The 12,856-nt window shown below is 52.8% G+C and overlaps 2 protein-coding genes across 5 annotated transcripts; one reads left to right on the top strand and one right to left on the bottom strand.

Annotated features, from left to right (window-relative positions):
• Positions 1–470: 470 nt before the first annotated feature.
• Positions 471–5,917, bottom strand: MRPL27 (mitochondrial ribosomal protein L27). The gene is made up of 4 exons (XM_045889118.3): positions 5,809–5,917; positions 3,380–3,511; positions 2,861–2,928; positions 471–876 (listed from the first exon to the last, which is right to left on the bottom strand). The coding sequence occupies exons 1-4, from the start codon at positions 5,846–5,848 to the stop codon at positions 670–672; spliced, it is 447 nt and encodes a 148-aa protein (XP_045745074.1). The 5' UTR covers positions 5,849–5,917; the 3' UTR covers positions 471–669.
• On the top strand, positions 5,652–12,725 carry EME1 (essential meiotic structure-specific endonuclease 1). 4 transcript variants are annotated; one of them, XM_054510868.2, is made up of 10 exons: positions 5,902–5,953; positions 7,012–7,116; positions 7,204–7,979; positions 8,069–8,196; positions 10,270–10,359; positions 10,447–10,568; positions 10,710–10,872; positions 11,109–11,224; positions 11,987–12,176; positions 12,395–12,725. In XM_054510868.2, the coding sequence occupies exons 3-10, from the start codon at positions 7,229–7,231 to the stop codon at positions 12,569–12,571; spliced, it is 1,737 nt and encodes a 578-aa protein (XP_054366843.1). In that variant the 5' UTR covers positions 5,902–5,953; positions 7,012–7,116; positions 7,204–7,228; the 3' UTR covers positions 12,572–12,725. The 4 variants fall into 4 exon arrangements, with proteins under 4 accessions (XP_064438273.1, XP_054366843.1, XP_064438272.1 ...); XM_064582202.1 differs by having other exon boundaries at positions 5,904–5,953; positions 10,749–10,872; XM_064582203.1 differs by lacking the exon at positions 7,012–7,116 and having other exon boundaries at positions 5,652–5,953; positions 10,749–10,872.
• The last annotated feature ends 131 nt before the right edge of the window (positions 12,726–12,856 follow it).

Here is a 12,856-nt window from a genome sequence, read left to right as displayed (position 1 = left end):
CAAGAACCAGAAAAGGATGTGAGGTGGGTGTGCGGAAAGAAGCCCGTTTGTCACTCATTTTGCCACATCATTGAAAGGACCTGGGTCCACCTGGCCTCTCTAGGCCGGATCCATGGGGGGGTCCACCATGTGGCCATTCCAGCGGCTACAGCCCCAGCTCCCTCCAAATGTGGCTCCAGGAGAGGACATGACCTTGTTGCTTCCTCTGTAGCCCCTCCCATCCACTCCTCCCAGGACCCCTCCGGACAAGGGATGGGGGGTGGGGGGGGGTCGTTCTCCTCTTCCTTCCCCTTGGGGAGATGGTGTTAAGGCAATCCCCTCCTCACACACACTCCCTTCCTGTCATTTCCTCACTCTGAGAGCTCTCTTTCCTGCTCTGCGGTTGTTCCTCGTGTGCACCACCGAACGTGGCTAAGGACCAATAAACGCGTAAGGAGCCCCGGCCAGGTTTATCCCCACACAGCACAGGCTCATGACTCCAGCAAACTTTATTTCTGGCCCCAGGTCAAGTCTCCCAAAAGGCTTCCCAGCCAGTCACTTCAGAGACTTCCACAATCACCGCCAAGCAGACTTCCTCAGGAGGCCCTGTTGTCCCGACCCTTGACTTCTGCTGTCACCCTCTCCTGTCACCTGGGCTCCAGGCTCCAACCAATGGCCTCAACCAGGAGTTCACAGCATAGCTACCAGTTTGAAGGTGCCCTCAGGCTTGGCAGGAACCACGTGGACAAAAGTCTTATAGAGCACAGCACCCTTGGGCAGCCTGGTGACCAGATCCACATCCTCTGCGTTGCTGGGACTGGGCACGTAGACCTCCTTTGTGTAGCGGACTACCCCTTCCTCCAGAGCATACAGGTACTTCTTCTTCCCCAGCCCCACCTGCAACACAAAGACCTGGTCAGCTGGACCCACAGCCGGGAGGTCCATCCCAGGGCTTTGGGATAAACTTCTCATAAGGATTCAGGCTCTGGGACCAAGGGGGGGATCAGAAAGCTCTATCTCGGGTTCCCTTTCCTGCTGCCTGGCACCTCCTTGGCATCTAGGACTCTGTAACAGAAGAGGGAAAAGAAAACTCCAACAGCCAATCCTCGCGGGTGCTCAGTCCCTGAAGGCTGGTCCCTAGACCCATGTCTGTGCGGCTGGCCGGGCACCACACCGGACAGATTCCCAAACCAGGCCCGGGAAGATGCCCCTAAGCACTGCCCCCTGGGAGCCGGCCTCACTTAAAATTAAAAAACACTGGAGTTGTCATAGTAAACATGAGCTTGACATAGTTTCGTCCTACATAGTGACCTCTGAAGTTTAGGCTCTAAGGAAAGTATGGACCAAAGCCCTATGGTAATACATCATCTAACAGAACAGCAATCATAGTGACAGGCACCAGTCCTTTCACAGCGCCTGCCTGTGCAGGCAGTGCTCCCCTGACCCCTTTAGTCCTCACCCTGTGAAGCAGCTACCATTTCTAACTGCTCTCGATGAAAACTATGAGCGGAGAATAAACTACATGTTGCGCATACAGTTTGTGAACTGCATATATTTTAGCATTTTTCCTTTAGAACTTGAGATTGGATGTGGGGCAACTTTTACCCAGGCAATAGAGCATTATTCAATATTTCTCTGATTAAAGGAACGGGCTCTGGAGCCAGGATGCCGGGTTCAAATCCCAGCACCACTGCCTCCTGTCGTGTGGCCTGGGCAAGCTGCATTACTTCACTGTGTCTCCGTTTTCTCATCTGCAAAATGGGGATAATATTAACTACTTTTATGGGGCCCCCCTCAAAGATTAAGTGAGTTAATCATAAAGAGCTTAGAATACTGCTTAGCTCAAAACACGTCAGCTTTTACTACTGCAGCCGCTATTTGAGTTAGTGCCCAGGGTTACCACAGGCACACAGCCAGGGCCTCAAGTCCTAAGAGACAAAGCTACTACGAATGCAATCCATTCGCATGTAAACTAGCATTTCTGACCTAATTATTGGCTACTATCAGTCTTTATATGCCTACTAAAATGGCCAAAAAAGGGGCGGTGAGGGGACTGATTACAAACGAAACTAAACTAACATTTAAGATAATGTGAAGAGTACAGTACGGGGGTGCCTGGGTGGCTCAGTCAGTTAAGCATCCCACTCTTATTTCTGGCTCAGGTCATGGTCTTGGGGTTGTGAGATCGGGCCTCCAAGACAGGCTCCAAGCTCATCTGGGAGCTCAGACTCTCTCTAATAAATAAATCTTAAAAAAAAAAAAGAGTACGGTACAGATCTGTGTTAACAAAGAACCTTCCTACCTCAGAAAGTAATCCCAACTTGCCGAAAACTGAAATCCCTGCCTGATATGGACCTAGTTTCTGGCACATACACTGAATTCTATTTTATTAAATTCAAACTATCTTTCAGCCATCTGATAACAATTTTATGCAAAAGAGGATTAGCAAGAAGGAAAAAGGAATACACTGAAATTAGTTTCCCAAGATTCAAAAAGTATCTCAAATCACTAGGCATCTCCTCCTCTAACAGGTGGGGTTAGAAAGGAGACCCAAGAGAACCAGGCTGATGCTCCACAAGGCAAAGCACAGTGACTGGGAGGCAGGCAGCCCCAGCACGAACCCCAGCTCTGCCATGTGGCCCCCTCCACTCCCTAAGTCTCTGGCATCCTACCTCGAAAATGGATACCTAGTGATACCTAGTGCATCATGGGGATGGGCTAAGGATGAAACGAGACAATGCAGGCCCAGGAAGCAAAATGATGCTTGGCATTTGCTAAGCATCCCATAAACACAACTGTTTTATTATCACTACCATGCTTAGGAACAGAGAGAGGTGGTCCTGGGAAAGACAAAAGGGGAAAGGGCCACAGAGGAACTCACATGGGCGCCTGGGTGCCAACGGAAGTGGCGCTGAGTCGCAAGGATGTTGCCAGCATGGACATAGTGACCTAGAAGAAAAGTCCATAAGCACGCTGACTGTGGGCCCCAGTGATGGGGCAGCACAGCAAACTGCTGAAAAAACATACCGGCCCTCGATTTCCTGGCCCAGACACTGCACACCAACCTCTAAGCCTGACCCTGGACAAAGCCAATTCCTACATGCTCGGACACAAGCAGCCCCCATCTCCCTCTGCCAGTCTCACCCCCTGAACCCCCCCCCCAAGTCTCCACACTCTTCTCTCCAATCACATGGCCCAGGTTCACACCTATCTGCTCTTCCTCAGGACCCCCTCCCTGCCTCAGGTCTTCTCTGCATCTGTAATCTGGAGCCAAGTGCTCTGGCGAGCTAAGCGGAGAGTACAGGCCCAGGAGGGGGCACAGTCTTCCTGTTCTGCAAAGGATGCCAGGGACAGCAAGAGAGGGTGCAGCTGGAAAATGGAAGCCAAGGCACACGCTCACCCTCCATTTTCTTGAGGCCAAAGCGTTTGCCTGGTGACTTTCCACCCAGGTTTTTGGAGCTGCCACCTGTCTTCTTGGATGCATATCTGATGGCAAGAGACGCAGCCTGAGGGGGGCTCAGCAGGGCTGTACCTGCAGACGGAACAGAAATGTTGTTCAGAGAGGCTCCCAATCACTCTTTCTCTGCCTCGATGGGCCATTTGGTAAGCTGAGAGGTGGCGGGGGTAGTGGCGGGGGAGGTGAGGAAGATACGTGAGCAGAAATGCCACCTGACTGTGTTGGTGGTTTTCAGGGAGTGTCTGAAAGTCCTTGGCCTTCTCCAAGGCAGGGGACAAGTCATTCCTTGTATTGTCCAGGGCGTATGCCCTGCATGAGAAGTGTGTGTGTGGCCTGGGGAGGCGGTGGGCAGTGAAATATTCACGGAAAGAAAATAAACACCATGTGCCCTGGGTCCTGACACATTCAGTCCTGTTGAAGAGAAACAAACACCACAGGAAATATAAGCCAGCGAGAGGACACCACAGAGCTGCTGGTTTCAGCCTCACTCACCACATGTCCTCAAGGCTCCAGACACTGTGGAGGGGCTGGACCACAGAGCCCAGCAATAGGACACCCAGAGAGAGGGTCCTGCTTTGGCGTCATCCACCACTTTCTCAACCATTCACCCATCCCCTGCACACCAAATACTCGTAAACAAAAAGGGCAGCTTCTCGGAGGGTAGCTCCCACAGGCTCTTAGCTATTTCAGAAGGCTGGACTCTTTCATCAGCAAGCCCACCCAGTACGTGTCCTGACCAAGAAGACTGACGCCCTGCCCTTGACAACCTGACCTCTCCATACTCATTCCAAAATGCTCAATGGCATTTCTTTTCAAAAGGAGAGTGAACTAAAATTCATACTAACTAAGTTGGAAGCCACTTGCTATATGACAAGCACAGGGCTGGCAGTCCTTGCTTTCGGGTCTCCAGACACAGCCCTGGTTAATCAGGGTTATGCCAGAATCTTTAGAGAAGCCCTGTGAGTCTCCAGAGCCTACAAGTTCAGAGTTCCTGAAACCAGGTTTCTGAAGTTTTTTTTGTTTTTTGTCTTGTTTTAAGATTTTATTTATTTATTTGACAGAGAGAGAGACACAGCGAGAGAGGGAACACAAGCAGGGGGAGTGGGAGAGGGAGAAGCAGGCTCCCCGTGGAGCAGGGAGCCCGATGCGGGGATTGATCCCAGGACCCTGAGATCATGACTCGAGCCGAAGGCAGACGCCCAACGACTGAGCCACCCAGGCGCCCCCAGGTTTCTGAAGTTTTAATGATAGAGAGTAGCTGGGACAAAGGACCAGAAATAAATGCTTAGAAAGACATGTTAAATGCCCAGCACCAAGATCTATCTACCTTTAAATCTATTCATTCATTCATCCTCTAACTTATTAAGCTGAGGAATGGGGCTTTTGTTTTATCTACACTATCTCTTTCACAAATCTTTGCCCTTCAGCCTACTCCCCATCCCCCACCTCAGAGTAAAGGATGCTACCAACTATGCAGTTGCTTGGGCAGAAATCAGAGAGTCATTGCAGATCACTTTCCTTTGCTCATCTCACATACCCAGCTCACGAGCAAACTCTGAGTTTTATCTCCAAAACTGATCTTAAAACCACCCATTTCCCCCAAGTTCACTGACACTAGCATCTTGGCTAAATCATGTCTCATCAGGACTACTATTACAGCTTCCCATCTGTTTTCCTCCTTTCCACTCCTACCCCCTTTTAAATTCACCTAAGCGCAATGGTTTGCTTCTCAACATGGAAAACTGGCTTATGTCACTCTCTTGCCCCTCATTCTCTACCAGGGCTAGGCCTCCCGTCATCCTTTAGGTCTTAACTTAGATGTTACCTCCTTGAAGGGCTTCCCTGACCACCAACCCCCCAAAAGACAGCAAACACACATTTTTGCTTTCTTTAACAGCACTCGTCACAATTTACAACCATTTTGTTTCTGTGCTTATTTTTGGCTTTTCCACTAGAAAGAACCGGCCCGGGAGATAGAGACTGTCTTCATCTCTGCTGAGATCCCCAACACCTAACTGCACTGTCTGGCACAAAGACTTTAATCTGTTAACTTTCTGAGCTCCAGCGTGCCAGTATTTATAGATGAAAGGATCCACGGAGTGGAAGCGGCGTGCCCACGTCACCAAAAGCTAGGGAAGCTGTACTTGCGCGCGGGGCAAAGGAAGGGGACACATGCTCCTCGAACCACCACCCAAGGCCGGGCGCCCGACGTGGTCAGTGACAGCTGCCCCTCAAAGCTCGAGGGCCCCCCGCGCTCTCCCGGCTCGGCGCCTAGGGGCCTCCGCGGGGAACGGCCTCCACCCTCAGGCTCCCTGCAGGGTCCCCGCTCCGCCTGCACCCCTCGCCCCGCAACAGCCACGGCGTCCCGTTACCAGCCGCCCGCGTCCTTAGCGCCAGCGCCACCGACGCCATGTTTGCCGTCCACTCGCTTCCGGTCTCAGAAATCTGCTTCCGCTACCGGGCGATCTGCTTCCGGGGCCTGCGCTGCAGTTGAAAGAGTGGCGCGAAGAGTCACAGGTGAGAGCTGGCGCGGCGGGCGGCGGGCGGCGGGTTGGGGCCGGAGTTTTGAGCGCCGCCCGGCAGGGCCTCGGTAACCAGGGTGTCCGGGGCTCCGCCGCGCGGTGAGGACGCGCCGGACCGGCCTGGCAGGCAACCTCGGTTTGCCGGACTCTGGCGAGGTGCAGGGAGCGGACTCAGAGGAGGTCCCTCCCTAGACTTTCAGCGTCCTTTACCGAGGGCTTACTATCGGCTGCGTGCTGTGCTAAGCGCTGTAGAGGCACGATTTCAGTTACTTCGCACAATCTTATGAAGTAGGTGTTGTTATCATCTCTGTTTTACTATGTTGGAAAGCGAGGCTCAGGGAGGTTACGCGGCCCATCCGGGGTCACACCTACAGTGTTAGTGAACCTTTATTCGAAGAGTGATTCTTGTACACGACCCAGCAGTTGCACTTCCAGGTATACATGCAACAGAATTGAAAACCTGTCCCCACAAAAACCTGGACGTGAATGTTCATGGCAGCATTATTCATAATGGGCAAAACCCGGAAACCAAATATCCGTCAGTGCTCAACAGAGAAGCAAATTGTGGCAGATCTATGCAGTGGAATGTTATTCAGCCATAAAAAGCCATGAAATACTGACACACGCCACAACATAAACGAACCCTAAGAAACATGCTAAGTGAAAGGAGGCAGTCACAAAGGACCACATGCTGTATGATTGTTTGTACTAACTATCCAGAACAGGCAAATCCATAAAAAACAAGTAGATTTGTGGTTGTCAGGAGCTGGGGGACGGGGAAGTGAACAGTGACTGCTTAATGGCTATGGGATTTCTTTTTGGGGTGATGAGAATATTCTGGAATTAGTGATGCACAGTTTTGTGAATATACTAAAAACTACTGAACTGTACACTTGAAAGAGAAGTTTATGGTATGTGAATGTTATCTCAAATTTTAGAGAAAGGATGACTTGACATCTGCATTTCAAATGCAGAGATCAACAAGGGGGTGGTGTTGAGTCTTGTTACTACTGCATTAACATTTTCCGATAGTAATCTCCACTTTGTTTCTAGGTCACCATGACCTAGAAGGGATTTGAGGAGTCCTGTTAGACTACAGACAGCTGAGTTCCAGATTGAATGTGTTGGGACAGTATCCTGTTTTTCTGTTTCTATATTGTATGTATTTCCATAGTTTGGCCACAGAACATGTCTAATGGACTGAGTTCAGTGCTACAGTCTGCATCTCATCTCTTTTCCTTTCAGGGGATTAATTTGACAGCACGTATTGATGGCTCTAAAGTCATCACTGGCACTGGATTCCAGTGAGAGTGAGTCGGAAGAGTTGCCAACATTTGCCTTCCTGAAGAAGGAACCATCTTCAACAAAGAGGAGGCAGCCTCAGAGGGAGGCAAAAATCATTGTGGTTGACACCTCAGATTCTGAGGCCTCCTGTCGTCCGTCACCAAGGTTGAAAGATGTACCACCTATCCGAGACACGGCTGAACCGGTCACACAAACAGAGCCAGTCAGGGTGCTAAGCAGTGAAAGTGAGGATGAGGAAGAATTAGCTCCCCTGGCTGAGAGGCTTACCTGTAAGTTTTTGACCCGCAAGCAGCTGAGCCCTGAGGATTCTAGCTCCCCAGTTAAAAGTCTATGGGATCACCAAAATAGTGCAGGAGCATCACGTGACTGGGAAAACCAACCCTTTCCAAAGGTCCCTGATCTTCCCCTCCATGAAACCTCAGAGAGACATGCATCAACTAACAAGGACCCTGTGGGAGACAATCCACGCCATCAGCTTCCTGCCTTCAAAGCTACCTGCCCTGTCCCGAATGGCAGCTGGACCGTAACCAAAACAAATGCTGAGGTCCCCCCACTTCAGAAGAGAACCAAGCATAGCCAGAAGGTCCAGAGAGGCTTGCAGGGATGCCAGCCGCGGAGACAACAGGAGAGGACGGAGAAGGCAGCCCCGGTTAATAGGCTGAAAGCTCAGAGGCCCGAGGAATGCTTAAAGCACGTCGTCGTGGGGCTGGATCCAGGTCCTCCTAGCATTGTGTCTTCTTCCCAAGCTGGGGTGCCCGCTTTCTGGGCCAGCCCCTGACCGCCCCTCTCTCGTCATCTGTTGCAGTGCTTTTGCAGACGGAAGGGGGAGGCCAGCTCCTCGGAGCCCTGCAGTCCATGGAGTGCCGCTGCGTGATCGAGGCACAGGCCGTGCCCTGCAGCATCACCTGGAGGAGAAGGGCTGCGCCATCCGAGGTAGCGGTTTTCTGGTTAATGTCTCTCCTCCCCGCTTCGAGCTCCCCGATAAATGCGCTTTCATTCTAAAGAATTTTAATCAGGGTCCCAGCAGGAAATCAGCTGGCACGCTCAACTGAGGATAATTTTGAGGAAGATGTAAGAAAGGAACAGTGTTCTAAAGCGTGGGCAGGGTACAGGGCAACTACAAGGGATGACACAGCACCTCACGGTAATGACACCACTAACTCAGGGATTCTCCACCTCGGGTGTAGTCGGCATTTCAAATCGGAGAGTTCTCTGTTGTGAGGGGCTGTCCTGTGCACTGTAGAAGGTCGAGCAGCCTCCCTAGCCTCTGCCCACTTAATGCCGGTAGCACCCCCCCCTCCAGTCCTGACAATCGAAAATGTCCAGATGTTGCCACACGTCCCTTGTGGGGAAAAATCGGTCCTGGTTGAGGACCCCTGCATATTTGTTACCATGCCTAGGCCTGAAGGGATGAGGGGAGGAAGTCGTTCCCCGAATCCAGAAGGGAGAGAGAAATGTAGAGAGGACCCCCTTGAGAGAAGCTTGCCCTCCCATAGAGGAACATAGCAAACCCTAAGTGACCCATTTCGAGGGAGCCAGGGAAATAGCTCGACTTCACTCCTCCCTCCCTCCTTCCCTTCCCTTCTCCAGTCTCCTGTTGGGTTTCCCACCCACCATTCCCATTTGGCCATTTGCACCAGAGGGCCTGGTGATGTGGTCTTCTGCAGAGAGCAGAGCGGGAAGGGGGAGAGTGGACCCGCGGGGCAGAAGGAAGATATCTGCATGGGATTTCTGACACTGGGCTTTGGGAATAGGTGGGCTTGTGCTTGAATTTCAGGCCCCAGAGCTTTATTGCTATGACCCTGGGCAAATTATTTCATTTCTTTGTGCCTCATCTGTGAAACACTGACACTGTTGTATCCCTTTGGGTGCCCTGTGTCATGGGGACTGAGATAACCAAGCCCCAAGCACACAGTAGGGCACACAGCAAATGTTCCTTCCTTGGCCCAGGCTCCTGAGGTTTCTACAGCTCCTGTGCCTTCCGCTCCTCTTATCTGCGAATCCAAAATAGTCCACATTTGCAGAAACATTAAGATTTTTTCCTCTCTTGGGGCGCCTGGCTGGTTCATTTGGTAGAGTGTGAGACTCGTGACCTCAGGGTCATGAGTTCAAGCCCCACGTTGGGCATGGAGCCTGCTTAAAACAAAATTGTTCCCCTTTCATTTGGATCTCATAATTTTCTCAGTAATTTATGGCAACTGCACACTTTTTAATTCGGGGGATTAGCAAATCTTTATATTCAAATTGCAGTGACTTTTCAAGGCGCTTCCACATTCTCACTCCCATGCCCGTGGCAGGCCCCCTACACGGAGGGAGCTGTCACCCCACGTCACAGGCGGGGAGCCGGGCGGGAGAAGTTGAAAGCTTTGTGAAGGGTCACAGCCGATTGGTGGCGGAGCAGGAACTAGAGGCCGGCGCTCCTCCCGCTACACTTGGCTGTGTTATGGGTCTTGGCGTTGGCTTACAGGGACCCAGTGAGAAAAGCCTCCCCACGAGCCCTGCTCCCAGGGCTCCGTCACTCCGACCGCTGCAGGAGTGTCTCGCGGGAGGCCGCCCTGTGGCGATGGTGCAGAGGACGGGCCCTCCCAGGCGGCAGCTCCCCTCGTGGCTCCCATCTGTCTGTAAGAGCCACTCAGCTCCCAGTCAGCCCCTGCCCTCAAAGGCCAAGTACTTATTTGCACAAAACCCTCTGGAATTTTCCTTTCCCTCCATTCCCCTATCCAGAGCGTACAGAAACATTGGCAGTTCTCAGCCCATTTCAACTCCTCTTCTTCACCGCCTCTGAGACGTGGTTCACCAAGGTTGAACAGTTGAGGACTGGGGAGGGAAAGGGTCATGGGTTATCGTTTCTTGCCACCTGGCTTCATTCCAGAAGAAAAAAATAATGCAAAAATGGGCTCGGCTGGTGTGGGTGCGTTCATTCACCCCGAAGGCCTGGGTCTCTCTCACAGGTGCTGAGCACCTGCTGACCTGCCTCCCTGTGCTGGGTTCCGGGTCCTTTGGCAGGATGGACAGGAAGACTGGGTGGAGGAACCAACGGTCCTGGCGCTGCTCCCGGCAGAGGCGTTTGTGTCCATGGTCCAGAACTTCAAGCAGGTGGGCAAAGCAGGCTGGGCGCTAAGGCATGGGACGGGGGCCGAGCCTAGGGAACGAACGTTAACGCAGTGTCTGCCCTTCACACAGGGAAGTGTGGGCGGCACTGAGAAGGGGAAGGAGACGCTGCGGAGCTTTGTGACTGACGCCACAGCAAGGGCAGCTGGGAAAGCTCTGTCACTGGTGATTGTGGATCAGGAGAAACGCTTCAGGTTTGAATTGGTCCTCAAGACTTAGCATGAAAAGGGGCAGCTCCACCAGAGGTGACCTTACTCATCCCACATCTGAGTCCCCCCCCTTACAAGCCCTATGCTCTGGTCGGGTCTTCTCACCCCTGTTCTGCCCGAGCTCAGCCTGGAGCTGCTGCTGTCTGATTTCCTCCCCGGTTCCAGTGCTCCGAACCCTCCAAGAAGAAGGAAGCAGGGAGTGGCAGATAGGGAACAGGCCAAGGAGAAGAAGCAGAGACGACCAGAGGCCAACACAGGGTGCATGGTGTCCAGGGTAGACGTGGAAGAGGTAAGAACTTCGTGTTGCTTGAGTCAGGCTGGGCTCCCACTCTCATTGAACCCGATTTGCTCTAGATCAGGAGCAAAGTGCCCGCTGGACACGCCTTTCTGCCTTGGCACTGAGTAAAAAAGAAGGGGCTAAACAGGGAGCCAAGGGGCTGGGGTGCAGGTTTGGCAGGCATGAGAGAGGAACCTCAGCCAAGTCTCCCTCCACCCCTCCAACCCGTCCTGCCTTTGGGTCTCTAGGCCTTGGTGGATCTGCAGCTGTACACACAAGCCCAGGCCCGAACGGTGCAGAGCTGGAAAGAGCTGGCCGACTTCGCATGCGCGTTTACGAAGGCTGTGGCTGAGGCGCCCTTCAAGTGAGTGCCCCAGCAAGTCTCGGCTCCACTGCTGGGCCTTGTGCTGTGTGGTGGCTCTGGTCCCCACACATGTCCTTTTCCCCTGAACTCTGCCACCAGCCCCTTGTCTGTGAGGCTGGTGGTGGACGGAGCCAACCTCATGCTGGGGATGCTCGTGAGGAGCCCTCAACCCCAGTCCCTTTAAAACGTTCTGCAGTAGCTGCTCTGTAAGTTCATGTTCTCCAGGCTGGTGCTGGGTCACCAGTGAGCCAGGTTACCAAGATCCGTCCCAGGTCAGGTCACGATGTCATAAGCCCTCATAAAACAAACTTTTAGGCTACTTAGCTTTGGGAGTGTTCGTGGTCTGAATTTAAAATAGTAGGGGACCTCAGTCCAGTCCAAGTCCCTCATTTTCTACCCAAGGGAACAGAGGCCTGAAGACTGCCTTGTCTGAGCTCCTAGCAAGTTAAAAGTGGAACCAGACTCCTCCCAGATTGCCTGACAGCCAGTCCCTAGTGGCTATCCCCATGCACACTGCCTCTCTGGTCCATACAACCCAATGTCAACATCGGAAGCAATCTGGTACTTTTCTGGCAACTTCTCTCTTAATGAGAAGGACTAGATATCATTTTTAAGGGAACTAGCAACTAGCACTGCTTGGGGACAAAGTGAGCACCCAAATAGGCGCCCGTGAGGTCTGTGGAGGGAGGGTTTTTAAGTTCCCAGGGAAGGGGACAGATGGGAGTGACGAGTGACTCACAGCTCTTCAACTGCTGTTCACAGGAAGCTTCGAGACCAAACTAGTTTCTCCTTCTGCCTGGAGAGTGACTGGGCTGGAGGGGCAAAGGTGGACCGCGCAGGCAGGGGACTTGCGCTGGTCTGGAGGAGACAGATTCAGCAGCTGAACCGAGTCAGCCTGGAAATGGCCAGCGCCATTGTGGACACCTATCCCTCCCCCCAACTTCTGGTCCAGGTAGGCTGCTCCAACAGTCATCCCCCAGCACCCTGTGGCTTTAGTGGGCTCCCAGGCAGTTTCCGCGAGGGCACTGGTAGTCAGCAGTACAGGCCTGCCGAGATCAGTGAACAGAGGACACGGGTTCTCATCCCCCCACCCAAGCTCACTGCCCCCTTATTGATGGACAGGGGTGACCCTGGGTAGTACAGTATTGAGAGGTCATCTGCCACTTTCAGGCTTACAGACGGTGTCTCTCGGAGCAAGAACGCCAGAATCTGCTTGCAGACATACAGGTGCGTCGTGGGGAAGGCGTGACCGCCACCTCCCGCCGGGTCGGACCAGAGCTCTCCAGGCGCATCTACCTTCAGATGACTGCTCTGCAGCCAGATCTCTCTTTAGACAGTGCAGACTGATGCCAGCCCTGGGGGACCAGGATGAAAAGCTGGAGATTTCCACCTCACCCAGCTCGGAAGAGGACCACAGGAAGAGGCTGGGAGTGCCTCCCGAAGCACAAGCCTGGGTCGGGCTCACCACAGACTCCTTCCTGGGTGTCAGTATCTGTAGAAGTCTCCCTGCCAACTTGGGACAGACAGCTGAGATACCTGCGTTCACCTGCACAAGCATTCAGTGTCCCTCTCCCAGCGAAACTCCGCTGCCGTGCACAAATCGCCCTACCCCAGCAGCCCTCAAAACACGAA

This window comes from Mirounga angustirostris, unplaced genomic scaffold, assembly GCF_029215605.1.
Source record: "Mirounga angustirostris isolate CCGP_5_RB_7025 unplaced genomic scaffold, mMirAng1.0.hap1 SCAF_17, whole genome shotgun sequence".
In the NCBI taxonomy this organism is placed as follows: domain Eukaryota; kingdom Metazoa; phylum Chordata; class Mammalia; order Carnivora; family Phocidae; genus Mirounga; species Mirounga angustirostris.
Note: the sequence above shows the minus strand (reverse complement) of the source record. Positions and strands in the feature narration are given on the sequence as shown.